The 15,952-nt window shown below is 46.1% G+C and overlaps 1 protein-coding gene across 1 annotated transcript; it reads left to right on the top strand.

Annotated features, from left to right (window-relative positions):
• The first annotated feature begins 9,190 nt into the window (after window positions 1-9,190).
• Window positions 9,191-10,973, top strand: her6 (hairy-related 6). The gene is made up of 4 exons (XM_082505416.1): window positions 9,191-9,485; window positions 9,665-9,760; window positions 9,876-9,963; window positions 10,118-10,973. Exons 1-4 carry the CDS (start codon window positions 9,378-9,380, stop codon window positions 10,657-10,659), a joined length of 834 nt encoding a protein of 277 aa, XP_082361542.1. The 5' UTR covers window positions 9,191-9,377; the 3' UTR covers window positions 10,660-10,973.
• Window positions 10,974-15,952: the final 4,979 nt, after the last annotated feature.

The following is a 15,952-nucleotide window of genomic DNA, read 5'->3' as shown; positions in this document are numbered from 1 at the left end:
AGGGGATAAACACATTCCTCTGCAACCCGGCCCCGCTACCGCTGGTGCCACTGCTGGCTGGTGGCAGCACAGGGGAGCTCGCAGCAAGAAGCATTTTGGCCACAAAGCAAAAGTAGAGGAGGGCGGGTGGGGGCAGCTGAAGATCCCCGAGCTCCCTCAGATCTCACATGCAGCAAGCAGCACTTGACCTTTCCAGCACTAAAGGAATATGACAGCCGTGAAGCCGACAGAGAGAATGGGGAGAGAGGCAAAGTGGGGTGGGTTGGAGGGGGGGCTGGTGAAGTGAGCAAGAGACAAAAGCCACACAAAGTGCAGGCTGCCACCAAAACAGTTAGTTTGCAATCAACGTCAGTCATCCCTCCTGTCGGGACAGTTTGATTTTCACTTTTCAAATGAGGCGTTTATTTTTGGCCTGATAACAGGGCCGGCTAAATTGAAATTGGCAGCTCGACAATCTACAGATAATAGTCGACTACGCAGGAGATCATGTGAACAGCCCTTTCTTTCACTGCGCTCGAGCCCCCACCCTCTCTCGCTCCTGTCAAAGACGGGAAAGGAGGAAATGAGGGAGGGAGAAAGAGAGAAAAAGGGGCTAATCTTAGTCACAATCAGAGGAGGCTGAGAAGGCAAAAAAGGGAGTCTAAAATTGAAGGGGAGGAGGAAGGGTAGGGGTGCAGGAGCAAAAAAAAAAATAGAGTAATGTCCCGGTGATCAGGAGGAGGCCTGGAGGGGTGGTGAGGTGGGGTGAGGGTGTACAGGAGAGGTGAGGATAGAAAGAGAAAAGGAGGGAATTTCTTTAATGTTTCTGGCAGCAGACCAGCTGAGGTCTCAAGGTTATCCTGGCTTTGCAAACTCCCACGGGAAAGGTGGAGTGCTGAGGGCCGAAGGAGGGGGAGCGCTGAGGGCTCGAGGAGGGAGAGATGGCTGCCCTTTTTTCTCCGTGAGGGAGGGTAATGCTCTGGGGGAGGGTAATCCTCGGGCGCTCTTGTCTGATAAGGTTGGCCTTGGCCCAGGTAGGAGGAGAAAAAATGGCTCTGGGGCCTCCCAGGGCATCCTGGCAGACAGCTCTGCCCTCTTCCAGGTTAGTGCCGCAAAACTTAGAGATTTGATGAATTCTCTCTCAAGCCATTAGTTATAATCACATTTAGGTGATAACAGTATAATACCCTACAGAGAAACGCTTTCTTAACAATCTCGTCTGTACCGAAAAAGCTGCTCTGGAGGTGGTGCTGTCGGAGTACATCGCCTTACTCAAGGACACTTCAGTAGAGCAGGTCCTTCCTGACTCAGAGCATGAACTTCTCCCTAAACAAAAACACTTACTGTATGCTTCTGTGATGATTTTAAGTGTGTGTTGTGACATTAGGCTTTTACCATTAGCAAAGAGCAACAAGCATCAGCAAGCAGCCACACAAAAATCCGTAGAGCTGATTTTAATTTGATGTTTTGAATTGCCCGCTTCGTAGCACAGCGTTTAGGCTGAACAGGATATGCATGCATTGTTTTGTCTGTCTGTTATTTTGCTCCACTTTGCAGTATTTCGTTTAGTTTGGGAAGTAGACGGGAGACAGTAAACTGAACTGGAACAGAACACCAAAAGTGCGACTTTACACAATGCTGCATACATTTGTGCGTCCTGTGCAGCGGCTTCAGGCTTCCAGCTGTGAGATGGCAGTTATTAAAAGTTTAAGGATGAAATAAACTTTCAACAGTCATTGTGATGAGATCTTCTAGTCTAATGTCCTCAAAAACTGTTACATTTTAAACAACTAGCAGGAGAGACAAAACTGATTCATCATTCCTACTGTAACCTCCCACCTCTCCATTTCCTGCTAGAATATTTAAACTTATCAGCTCTATGAAAATGAACCCGGAATGTGGCATGTTTATGTGGCTACAGTGAAGGGGGGGGGATCAGTGATTGTGTAGGAAAGATCTGCATTGTTATGTGTTTGTTTACTGTAAACTAGGCCTATTAGGGATAATGATTCACAGCATCAAGCTGTCAGTGTCTGGGGCTGTGTGTGTATGTGTGCGTTTGTGTGTGTGCACGCTTGAATGCCTCTTCAAAAGCTGGTCTTCTTATCGTCAGTCAACAAATGGCCTCCTCAGAAGGAAATGGGGAGTCTTTGTGCACCTGTAATTCAAATGTCCCAGTGCTGATTGAGAGTAAACAAGAGACACACTGCCTTTCTGTTTTATGTGGACTCTGTGATTAATGGTGTTCAAAAAGAAACTTCTTCTTGAGCTGCATTTTTGTCCGTTTGCTTGTTTGTGCAAATCTAGATATTAACTTCGAGACAACTCGAAAATGTTTCGCATAGATGCTTCTCATTGTCCCAAGACTGAGTCCCGTTTGGCCAGAACTCTGCTCTGAGCATCTAGTAATAAAAACATTTAATCCGTAATTATGTCTTCATAGCACCAGAACCCGCTCATGCTTTATCAAACTGAAACAAAACAAATGCAAATAGACAGTAGTGAAATTTGCGAACAGCTGACCCAAATCTGATTCTTTCTTTCATCTCTTCTTTACTTTGACAGCTTGAGTTCTGCACACAAATATGTCCACCATCTAGAACATCGAGTAAATGATGATTACAACACATTTGCATGAGTGGCCCTCACCCCCACCCGCATTACTAAAAAGCAGCAAAAGCAGCTGTATTCCTAGTTTGCTCCAGCCTCAGGCATCCTAACCAGAGACCCAGGCCAACTCGTTGGTCCTCTCCCTAACCGCTTCCTCTCCATCGCTGCTAGATTTGACTCACTGTGACCTCTGACCTTCGACGCTACACCGCCTCCCCCACACATGCAAATAGCGCTGGTCTGTTCCAGGAGGCATGATAAAAGAAGAGGAGAGGGTCAGATGGAGGGAAAGAAGAGAGAGGCGGAGGAGTGACGTGGAAGGATGGAAGCTTGGGGGGCTAGTGGTGGTGGTGGTGGTGGTGGTGGTAGGGGATGAGCATGGAGGAGAGAAGAGACCCCTAAAGGAAGCGGGAGCATCTTGGTCTCTGAAGTGGAGGGAGGCTGTGGCAGCTGTCTGGGGAAGCTGCGGTCTACAGCCCAGCGCCGAGGCCTTAAAACATTTCTCTCTGTTTTAGCCAGCCAAAACGGACCCCAGCGCCTGTGTCTGCGAGGCTTACAGTGACCCGTGCTGATCTTTCTCTGCGTGTGTGTTTGTGTGTGTGCTTGTATGGGAAAAAGAAAGTGTGGGTACATTCACTGTACTTATTGTTTTCCTTGCTCCCAGGCTGCTCCAGGCACCTCAGTTTGTGTGTGTGAGGGGAGGTAAGTGATGTGTGCGGCTGTATCTGGAGAGCCTCCAAGCACCCCTCCTCCCACCCTCCCATCTCCTCTCCTCTCTCCTCCTTCTGTTCTCTCTGCTTGGAGGATCTGTCAGTTCTCCTTCTCTCTCTTTGTCCCTGCTTTGATCCTGCTCTCCAAGCCTTGGCTGGCCTCACTAACAGCAGCTGAGCACAGGTCCTACTCCACTCCCACTAATAACACACATTCATGCCACACTGGGATGATGTGCTTCGACAGACACCCCACCACCACCGCCCCCCACAAATACACACTCACTTGCTGCTCCACTTCCTCCCCCTCTTTTTGCTAACACACTGTAAAATCAGTAAAAACAGATTCAACTATCATCCGGTGCTCTCTGTAAGTATTCAGAGCTGATCCCTTACACACAAGTCTCTGTCTGCACCAACACTCACTCTGATATGAGTGACTGTGGGTACTTCTAAACCCAGCTACGTAATGTCTCCTGTGTATACATTATGTTGATTTTTGTTTTGTTTTGTTTTTTAAGAGGCAAATGATTGAGGGGAAGGATTACACTGATAAAATTCACTGTCTTTCATCAAAAGACGCTATATGTATGTCACAGGGTAACTTAAAAATGGTTATTTACCCAGATATCAAATATACATGCTTCTTCACCCAACATCTAATGGAAGCGTGCTAACATTACACCTCTGCCGAGGGGCAGGCCATTGATGCTCATATCTATATTCTATCACGATGTCAGGAGCGTGAGTTTTTCATCATGCATGCTTCAGTCTGCAGAGTAATACAGTTGGCAGGTTTGGTTCAATAGTTCCCACATGAAAGGGATTCCAACAAAGTGTGTTGTGGTTTTGTGATGTTTGTTTTTCTTTCTGGTTTGTTTTAGTAAATGGGTCATGATTTATGGAAAGCTATATTACTTTGGAGTTTTTCAGTTGTACTGTTGGTGCTTTTATCCCCAACGAGGCTTGAGACATTTTGTTGAATTACGTTCAAGAGAAAGAAGAGTAACTCTGAAGCTGAGAGGCTCACACCAGAACAGTTTACATGAACAAATAGGATAACAAGCTAGAGAAAAAACACAAACGCATACACATATTTCTTATTCCAGCTGTTTCTAATTCTAAAATTTGAAATAGGTGCAGTGATTTACTGAAACATGTGGAAAGATACATGTAAATACAGCACATAAGCTAAATAAAAAGAGTTTGTACATTTCTAAAAGCTTGAAAATCTTCGACACAGGCTGAACACTGATTTCTTGTAATTTCTTTGAGTTGTCTTCAATTCTTCGGGCTATTCGAAGGACATTCAAAGCCCTTCTATGGATGTCAGCTGCCTCTTGTTCATGATCAGGCCAGCTGATGACTGATTGTGTTCCACTGTGTCTTTTTTTTAATCCAGGTATTCTTTTACTGTGTTGGTATTGTGTGTGGGATCATCGCCATGCTGAAAAATGAAGACATTGCCAATCAGACACTTTCCAGATGGTATGCATCGCGTGGTTGGTGCACGGTGGTTTTCTGTGTTCACAATTCCATGAATTTTGACAAGATCTCCAACATCACCGGCTAAAATACAGCTCCACGACCACAACAGAGCCTCTGTGTGTTACAGATGGCTGTAGACACCCACTGTGAATAGGCAAACATCCTGCCCTTATAGTCCACAGAAGTATCACATCACACCTGTGTGGGTTTGGTTGTAAGTACATCCTTGTGTGCATACTGATAAGATAGTATTTAATACTACAGATACGCCCATATGTAATAATAGTGTGGTACATTGAATAGTAGTGTGTGGTAGTATACTGAGTAGATTTATGCTACTCAGTGTAGAGTAATTCTGTGTGCACTGGTTTGACAGAAAATTGAACTTAAGGTTCACTTAGCACCTTTTTTTCCTTTCTTTTCCTTCTCATTTTTGTGCAAACAAAAAAATTGTAGTGTCAAAGTCCTTAGATGCAATTGTTTATGTCAACTTTAAACTTTCACGCATTACTTTACATAAACTGAAATAGCATGAGCAGTCATTCAGCCATGTCTGAGCTTCTGCAAACACTCAGATAAAAGTTGTAGAGAACCAGGAGCCTCAGATCGTTTGTAACAAGCTTCTTTTCCTCTTTGCAGCTTTAAAGAGCTGCAAAGTTCATTGGCTGTTGACAAGCAGTGACAGTGCACACATTTGCCACTCACTTCTGAAGGAAATGAAAGGATTTCTGCGGACTTGTTGACCATGCTAATCACAGTGTGGACTGTTGGATAAGTCAAGTCAGTCACCACTGTGTCGCGGCCTCTTGGGAGAGCAGGCTGTATCAACACAGTGCCACCCTCAGTTTGGCAGAGGCAGCCACATGACGCCTCGAGGCTGGCCTTGATACAGCCTGTCTGGCTGCTTACTTCCCACTCTTCTTGCCAGCTAGTGATGCCAGGATAGGCATTTAAGCTTGAAACCAACCTTCCCACCCCACTGAACACACACACACACAACCATGTCACCCTTGTTGCACCGGGAGTGCCCTCTGGCAGCAGCACTGTCACCAATGGCTTACACATTAAGGCATGGGCGGTGTATGACAGTGGGCCAGACTGTCTGTTTTGTGAACACAATGTTTCACACTTTCTCACACACACACACTTTAAAAGCCACACAATCTCCCTGTCTAATTGCATTATTGCAGTGTGCGGAGGTCCATGGTCGAGAGGGCTCAATAAAGATATGAGCCCTGGGAAAAAGACTAGGAGTGGAGGAATGAAAAAAGAGGAAGAGGGAGATAAAACTGAGCTGTAAGGAGGGGTGATAAAAAAGAGATAAAAGCAGAGACAGGATAAGGTCAAGAGCGATGAGTGTTGGCATATGGGACAAGTAAGGAGGTCACAGGTAAAAAATAAGAAAATAAAAGAATGCAAGAATTTGGAAAGTGATCCTGTGTGCTCCAAATAAAAATACATTTAAAAAGTGTTTAAGTGTATTTTTTTTTCTGCCTACTGGCCAGATAATCATCATCTTTTGGTTTTGGTGTATCTCTGCACAAAATGTGATCAAAAGCTTCTTAGAAACAGGGACGTGTTGGCTCTGAGTCTGAGCCTGTTTCCCACAGATTCTGTGTGATATGGGGTTGACACATAGCAACAGGTAACACTCCGGGGACCGACGGCAGCCAGGTGCGGCTGATAAGATGTTCAGCTGGAGAGAAAAGGGAGAGAGCGACAGAACCAAAGCTCCGTGACTCAGTTCACCGGCGGAGACCTCATGCAACATGAGCGTGAGAAAATCATTCAGGCGGGGAGTGTTTCAAAACCTACACTCTGACTTTAGACCGTCGGTAGGTTTGTTTTGGAACTCTGTCAGTGCCATTGTGCACAAAAAAAGAAAAGAAAAGAAAGAAGCAGGTGTGCAGTAGCAACAATGGGAACCTGTTAGTGATGTGTTTGACAGAGGCAGCATTGTTGTGCAGGCAGAATACTTAGGGTTGTTGCAGCAGGGCTTAGGCTCATGTACACACCAGACTTCCTTGTGGCAAAAGCACCAAAGTTTTGCAGTTACACATAAGACGCGCGTGTGGTTTCATTGACGTCTCCGCGTGCCAGTTACTGCTACTCATTCCGACATTTTCATTTCATCTTGAAATCTGAATTTCAAAATCACTCATTGATCTGGGCAAATAAAACGAATACCCCGAATAACGTGCAGCATAGGGAGAGTTCAAGTTTGCTCATTATTTTATCTGTGTGTGAGCTGCTGGCGTTTGTTGAAATGTACCGCTTGATGCTCGAGCGCAATCCTTGCGAAAACCTAAAAAAAAAGAAAGAAAAAGGTCTGCATCTCTGTCGTGTTGAGCCGAGGAAGTGAGGAGCTCGGGTGCAGCTCCGAGTTGCCTATCAAATTCACAATCTTGCGGCCAGCCGCTGGCGACGCCCCGCAGATCCAGGCGGCAAGCCGGCGAGAGGAGCGCCTTCCCCTGGTCGCCTGCGCGCCACGTGTCGTGGTCTCTGCAGCAGCTGGAGGTGTGTGAGCACAGCGGAGCGCCGTGCACTGAGCTGTGTGTGCTCAAAAGAAGAAAACAGGAGTTTCTTTTTCTTTTCTTTTTTGCCTATCACACTTTAAACAATCAGATGTCGTTCAGCTCTATTCATTTCACTTTAGTATGCATGGCCAATGTTTCTCTGTTTTATTAATATAATGGATGGAAATTAATATTTAGGTGGAGCAGACGAAGCCAAACTTTGTTTGTCATAAACAATGATGTTCTTCAAACTATGAATAATGTAAATACAAACATTCGTTTAAAAGCGGAAAAGCTTGATTATCACCGCGAGGACTCTTCGATGTTTAAATACACTTTAAGGTCACATCTATAACCCTGGAGCGCAGGGTTACAAACTTCCCCCTGTTTGTGTCCACAGTCGCACAACCTGAACACGCCGGGCTGATGCCCGTCAATAAACCTGCAATACACAACTGCTGGCACTATTTCTCTCCCTTTATGTACCGCGGTCTTTAAGTCCGCCGTCTGCTCTTTCTAACTGCAATAAAGATAAGGAATAAATTATGACCCGAAATCTAAAAACGCCTTGAACGCTGTGGGGTGGCCATAGGCGGGAAGGAGGAGGCAAAGGAGAAGAAGGAGGGAGGGGAGGGAGGGAGGCATCGGTGTGATCGTGTGAGCTCTCCGGGCTCAGAAATATCTCTGCTCTGGCTCACATTCCGATAAGGGAGCCCGATCCAGCTCTCTCTCTGTAGGCGTGGTTTTCCCAGGCTTTTAAAACAGCAGCTGCTATTTACCTTCCCCTCTAATGTAAACCACCGCCGCCGCCGCCACCTCCTCTCTCCTCCCCCCTCTCTGGGCTCACCCTCCTCCCCTGGCCCGGCGGCCCCCCGGCAGCCCGGCGGCCAAACCTCCAACCACCGCACTCATAAAACATCCTGGCACGTGCTCCACATTCACAACACCGACAGATGATTAAGTGCCAAAATTTGTACCACAGAGTTCAAAACTACAGTAACGTGGAAACCGAGAGTGCGCGTTTACCCCCACCTCCTTCACCTCCACCCAGGGCCAACCAAATTAACCTTGCTCGGGGAATGTAATGATGGTGCTCAGCGCGGTGTGCGCTTGTTTCGGGATTTCACTTCGCCTTCTCATGTGGTCTCCCCGTGCGGTTTTGTTAGTTGTCATGAGTTGTCATCCCAGGTTGTTTCTTTAACAGATTTCATTTGTAACAGTAACTACCCAAGTTTGGCTGAAAGGAAAACAAAACCGCTCCCCTGCCTGCGCCTCTTCCATGGCACATGACTGAAACTTTGATTGCAGGATTGCCTACCACTTCCCAGTGGTGTGTGTGTGTGTTTGTGTGTGTTTTTTGAACGGTAGAAAATAGCTCTATTTTCTTTTAAAGCCACTATAAGCAGCTGCCAATAAATTTTCAACAGCCTAGCAAAGTTGGAAAGCTTATGGAGACAGAATGTGGAAAGCATATTTGCAGTGTTTTTGCTGTTTTTTGCCATTAATTTATACAATTTCATCATGAATATAATTGCTCTCTGTGGTCATGTGTTGTCCGGTAAATAAAAAAGTTCCTCTGCCCAGTCAGCGGCTCCACTGTTAATATGTAAACGCTACGATGATTGAAGACTGACGGCAGTTTCCCCGGCTGTGCCCTGAACCCGGGCCGCGCGCCATTGGCCGCCAGCTCCAGCGGCCAAACAACCAATGGGAGGGCGCCGACCACGAGCCGTCCTCCTTCGGGCCGCGTGTCCCTCGCCCTGATTGGTGGAAAGTTACTGTGGGAAAGAAAGTTTGGGAAGTTTCACACGAGCCGTTCGCGTGCAGTGAGAGATATAAATACAAGCCACACGCGGAGAGCCCAACAGAGAGACTGCATCCGCTCCTGGTAGTCGCTACTGCTGCACGTCGCTCTAACGGATTCTAACTCGATACACATCTCAGGATTTTTTCTTTTTTTCAAGGGAGAAGAGACTTTTAAATATCTCAATCTGAAAACTCTCACCTCCCCTGCTTTTCGGCACAATTGGATCGTAATTTCCTGTGGTTTTGTGGGATATTTCTCGATAAAAAGATGCCTGCCGATATGATGGAAAAAACCTCCTCCTCTCCGGTTGCTGCAACCCCGGCAAGCATGAACACAACTCCCGATAAACCCAAGACAGCCTCTGAGCACAGAAAGGTTGGTATTGCCAATATTTACCCGTTACTGTCATTTAAAACAAAACAAAAACCTTCAACATTTCATTTCGGACACAATTTCTCACACGCTTCTAGTCCAAAGGGAGTATTTTTTGGCTTTTTACGCACCAAACAAGACAAATGGTTTTTAACAGCTTTTATCATTTTGTGTTCTTTTAGTCGTCAAAGCCAATTATGGAAAAGAGAAGAAGAGCCAGAATCAACGAGAGCTTGGGGCAGCTGAAAACTCTCATCCTGGATGCTCTCAAAAAAGATGTAAGTGCTCGCTCGTCATTCTCGTTATTAATAGATTTCCAGACTTCATCTGTCAAACAGTAAGAAAGTGGGTGCGTGATGCTCATCGGGTCTGTTTTCCGTCCCCCTTCCTCAGAGCTCCAGACACTCCAAACTGGAGAAGGCGGACATCCTGGAGATGACTGTGAAGCATCTCCGGAACCTCCAGAGGGCTCAAATGACCGGTAAGTGGCATTTTTCGGACTAATCGGTTTCTGTGTCTTTTAGATAATCTACGCTAGTCTAGCAAGTCGGCTTCAAAAACCCCAAAAATCTAATTTTCTTACAGCCAGAGGTGAACTTGCTCGATTTATATATCATGTTTTGTTTTCTTTGCAGCTGCCCTGAACACCGACCCCACTGTCTTGGGAAAATATCGTGCCGGATTCAGTGAGTGCATGAATGAAGTGACCCGGTTCCTGTCCACCTGCGAAGGTGTCAACACCGAAGTCAGGACGCGACTCCTCGGCCACTTGGCCAACTGCATGACCCAGATCAATGCCATGAATTATCCCAGCCAGCATCAGCACCAACATCAGCTCCCTTCCACCGCCGGGCCAACACATCCCTCCTTCGGCCAGTCCATGGTGCAAATCCCCAACTCGTCTCCACAGGTCCTGCCCATGAACCCGGTATCCTGTAAAGGTGGCTCCTCACCGGCCAGTTTACCCTCAGACGCCACCAAAGTGTACGGCGGTTTCCAGATCGTGCCTGCCACAGACGGACAGTTTGCGTTCCTCATACCCAACGCGGCATTTGCGCCAAACGGCCCCGTTATTCCCGTGTACGCCAACAACGTCAGCACGCCCGTGCCCGTTCCGGCCGCGGTGTCTCCCGGAGCCCCGTCTGGCAACACGGATTCAGTGTGGCGACCTTGGTGAAAAAGCGGGGAAGGGCCGCAGAGACTTGAAATGACACTTACTAGCTCTTTCTTTGTTCAATGTTAGGAAGTTGTTTTGAATCCTGTTAGTTCTTGTAAAATGGAAAGAGTATGCACTATATTTGTACAGCTAACAAGGGAGTAAAGTTCATATTGAAATGGGATTTGTATTGTGGAAGTCCGTTCACTGCATTACATATATATATATATACATATATATATGAGTTGTCTTTTTTTTACCGTGTGACGCCAAAGATATGTTTAATGCTCTTATGCTGTTCTTCGTTTTGGAAGACAAATAAATTTGTAAAGATATGAAAACAGGCGCTTCTCCTTCTTCTTTTTCTTCTTCTTCTGCTTGAAAACGAAAATAAGAATCTCCATATAAATGCTAATGACAATAATATATTAGTAAATCCTATTAGTTAGTGCCTAAGCTGTGGCTCATATGAGCTTCAGTTTATTTTTCCTGTGTTTATTGCGTTAAAAATTTCTTTCTATACATAAAACCAGCAAGCTCTGTTTTAAAACTATAGTTTGGGCAGACTGTGAAAAAAGTGTTTAAACTCGCAAATTATCTAGAAATTTTTTTCCTAAAAATGGGAAAATGAGTAATAATTGTCAGTATGTTTCAGCTTATTTACAAACTCCTTTATGTTTTATTAGGACGCACAACATGCGCACTAACCAACTGACACGTGTAAGCTGAGCTGGTCAGTAAACTGGACTAATTGTAACTCCATTATCTGTTTGAGTGAATGAGGCGGGAGACAGTCGGTGCTGTAATCAGTCAGACAGTCAGAAATTGGTGTTTCTCACTTGAAGTCCAGCTGTTTGGCGTTTCCTTCTGTAAACTTAACGAGCTTTACAGAGGTCACTTACGCCATCTAGCAGCGGGGCAGTGCATTGCAGTGTGATTGGTCTCGTTTGATCAGTAAGTCCTTAGATGGCTGCAGTGTGTGTTGTCTCCTAATCAAACTGCTGTCTTTTATTTATTTTGTCTAAATTAAGATCTGGTTGATGTGACAGTAAAGTTATTGCTTCATTATAACTCATGTGATTCCTTTGAGATGTGTCTTTGTGTAAACTTGTAAGAGCAGTCACCGCATAACTGCATCAAAACTGTTCTGGATATTCAATCTTAGTTTGGATCTCTTACATATGTATTGTGATATACTGAAGTGCATGTCGTCTTACTGCTGCAAATAATTCATGGCTCTTCTCACAAGAACGTTTCCAAACTAGAGGTCGTCCCCGTTCCTGACGACCAGTAAACCGTTTGATGTGATTAAGCCCCAAATGATGATGCAAATTTCATCTCTTGAAATAATTTTCACATCAGCAACAGCATTAATCTCCTGACAGTAGGTATAGAGAGGAGCACCGGGTTGTGTTGGCTGAACTCCTCGATGCCGGGGGTTTAAAAGCAGAAGACCACGTTAAATACATCGTCACCGAGCCATGTGGTAGTGCTCTGCTCTGCTCTGCCCAGGTGTGTGTGCCCCCTCCAGCTATTCGAGTGTGGCCCTTCTTTGAAGGGGGTGTGTGTAGGGAGGGGGTGCAGGTGTTTGCAATTATCAGTGTGCTAAGAGGCACAAAGTGTGGATAAGTGCCATCATTTTGAATTTCCATCACACCTTTTTACAGGGAGCCATGCATCTCGTGTTTGATTGAATCCATGTGTGTGCTCGTGCCTGTGCGTGCATATGTTTTGCGTGTGCGTTTATGGAGGTTGCTCGGTGAGGACATGCCTGGCCAAAGGGCACAGTGGGTGAGGTAGTGGGTTGTTAAATGGGTAGGTGGGGGGGTGTTCAAGGAAAGGGCTGCCGCATGGGATAATAGTTGGCCTCCTGTGAGGCAGAGATTTTCCACAAAGGCACTCACACTCAGAGACACACACAGTCATACACACCCGCACACACACACAATGTTCCCACAACATTCCAGCTGTGCTTGCACCAATGTCAAGCTTCCTGCCCTGAGCCCTGGGGCCACAGCTGGACACGGGACGTCTGGGAGGCACGTGGTGTGACCCGGACAACACCCAGCTGCTGAGCCCTCCCACCCTGCCTCGCCGCCTTTGCTCCGTTTCCTCCCTTGCTGCCTCCACCCACCAGCATCTTCAGCGGTCTCTTCCCCTCTGGAGAACAACTTTATGAGCCTCTCCAATTACCCAGTGCAGTGGCCAAGCTGCCGGAGTGACCGCACACATGTCACAACACGACCGGGGGGTTAGCTGCCATGCGTGTCCATTAACTTTTCCCACATTCCGCGTGCATGCAGGGAGTGAAAAGAGGGGAGGAAAAAAGCTCCCATGCTTCCTCTTTGGCTCCCTAAGTGCTACCATATGGTCCGCTCTCCCTCTCTCTCTCCCATAGTTCTTCTGTCTCGCTCGCCCTCGCTCTCCTGGCCCATCACTGGGGCTGTCTTTGATTGCGGCCCAGACAAGTGAGAGCTTTATGATTTAAGCCCAGGGCTTGCTGTACCAAGCCCTGGACTCATTTTGAAGCCAAACTCCTCTCCTTCCCCTCGACTCCCCCCATACCATTGCACCCCCCACTCCCCCCCACACCCCTTCCTCCTGCAGTTGCAGGGGAAGGCTGTTTTCTGGCAGGAAATGAATAGCTCCCAGATGAGCGCAGGAACCTGAGAGGTCGTGAGAAAGAGGCGAACCCCCCTCCGCAGGCCCGGCTTGCTGCCAGCCGCCGGGGGAATGTGGGAGAGCGCCTCTCTGACACACGCATCAACCCCTCTGCCCTCCACCACACCGCCTGACTGACTGACTGCCTGCCTCAACGCTGGGCTCTGAGCCTGGAAATAGACTGATAGACAGGGCAACCGCCACAGAGCCAGGCAGCACGGCTCGTCAGCCAGCCGGCAGGGCAGGCAGGGAAAGGGAAAGTTGTGGGAGGGGAGAGAGAAGTGTTGGATTTGTGTGGGCGGAAGTGGATCAGTGTGTGTATGCCGTCTGAATCCTGACCCAAGCAATTCCTTACAATGGAAAGTTAGATCTGTAATTTAAGTTTACTGTAGACTCATTTATGACCCCCACTGGGTATTTGCACAGATTTTGTACACAGATCGACACACATGCACACACTCGCTCACATGCTCTCCTCCCTCTGTCCCAGAGGCTTACACTCATTCCAGAGCATACACTCACTCAGACAGGTGTTCCTTGTCAAGAGCAAAGGGTTTTCCCTTTGGTTCTCTGTGTGCTGAACTAACATTTATTCCTCCTGAGGTTCACACTGTTATGTTTGGATGTGGTCAGAAGTCTAACCACGGCTGTCCAGGTGTATTTTAGGACGTTTTTTAATCATTGTTCTATGTCAGTGTGACATGTTCAGAATTACTGAGAGAAGGTCAGCCGTTTTATTTGCCAATTGCAACAAAATGTTCAGCATCATGTATATTGAATCAGGAGTATAACGGCTTATGTAGAGTAATGGCTGCCAGTATTTTTGGCTTGTGACTTAAACAAAGAGATGTGAACATGTGATGCCTCATCACCGGTATTGGCCCATGTTCAGAAAAGAAATGTTTTTCCTTCCCAGACTGCTTCACTGGAGTTGAAATAATCTAAGAGGATAAAGGAAGTTGTGGGAAAGCCTGAAAAAATGATATTAGGAAGGTAAAATAACCTCAAGGTTGAGCACAAGGACGCAGGGGCATTTGTTGATAATGCAAGACCACATATTTGGATCAGGTGAGTTGTAAAAACCAGGAGAATCAGGAAACCACACAGTTTATTTCTGGCTGCCTTAGTATGTAACATTGCAGCTGGAAGATTGCAGTCAGATTTAACTTGTGCATTCACGTAAGGCTAATAAACAGCATGGACTACTGGGCTCACATTTGTCACTCATCCATAAAAGCTATTGTTGTCACTGACAGATTCAGAAAGCTTTAAATGATGTGTAGTAGCTTACACAGGGGTATCCACATGTCATGGTATATGATCTTCACTCCCCTATTATTAGTGTATTACTCATCAGTTCTGTTCTTTCTTAGCAGCCCACAGAGTGTCTCTAATTCAAATAGTGCACCCCTTTCCCAGTCTCCCTATCACTCTCTTATACTCCTTCTTTGTCTCTTACACAGTCAGTTTGTGCTGGGCTCCTATGGTAACCTGTAGGCCCAATAAACAGGACAAGCTGTCTACACACAAATCTCAGTAGTGTGTGTGTGTGTGTGTGCCCACTATCCTTGGCTCACCCCGCATGGCAACAAAAACCCCACCAGAGGCTCCCACCACCAGCCCATTCAAACGTCAGCCACCTCATTTGAAGTCGCAGACTGCTATGTAAATCCATGATGTTTCTCACCAGCCCAGCCTCTCACACGCACTCACAAACAAGAACTCCAGCAAAGGTGGCCCTGTGATGCTGGATGATTGTTTCTTTTATAGTCTACAGCCTTTGGAAGTTGTCTTATTCTTTTTTTTTTAGCCCTGTAGCCCATCCTCCAAGTTTTGTTTCGTAAACATGTTGTTGATCGTTTATAGTGGATGGTTTCAGGACACAGTGACTAAAGGAGAGCAGGACATGGCAACCATACGCAGCTGTCAGTTACGGAGTTGGCACATCCTTGAATTGTGGGCTGTGACAGTGATGACCCCATCACACTGCGCCTTTGTATGACCTGTCCTCCAGCTACTCTGGAACCCAAGGCCAATTGGGTGGGAGGGTTTCACCCCCTCAGAGACCATCACAACAAACAAATAGACCAGGCAAACAAGTTCCCACCACAGTAGCGTCCAAACAACTGCCAACATTGACAGTTTGGTTGGTTTTGATATTGCACAAAGAGGTTCTTCATGAAGCACTTGTGAGCCTCGCTCTTTCATCCTTCAAAGCCAAGTTTCCAGACCTTGGGGTCAGACCTCAAAGATGTGTTCCCAGAGAAAAACAGGACATTCTAATGAAAAGGAAATAATTATAATAAAAATATAACACAATAAACAAGCACAATGTGTAATACATAAGGGCATAAGCTGTTAGCTGCTTTTCTGGGAAGTAATATAGCGTGTGCTCAGGGTGTTTAAAAAAAGCTGCACAAGAGCAACTAATTAAACAATGTTTGCTTTGTTCTTGTAACATTTGTTTCTGATTGTTTGGTTGCTCACACATGTGTACAGTAAATAGATTTTTTATTCTTGCTGATTGTATATGTCCCTTTAAACACTGACATTAATACTATATGTTAAATCGTTTTTTCCCAGATTTTAATTTTAATGTAGTAATATGACACCTAAATGAGCCAATTTTGTAAAAACAATTAAATAAAGTATT

This window comes from Aulonocara stuartgranti, assembly GCF_965226115.1.
Source record: "Aulonocara stuartgranti genome assembly, chromosome: 15".
In the NCBI taxonomy this organism is placed as follows: domain Eukaryota; kingdom Metazoa; phylum Chordata; class Actinopteri; order Cichliformes; family Cichlidae; genus Aulonocara; species Aulonocara stuartgranti.
This window is presented reverse-complemented; position numbering and strand designations above follow the sequence as displayed.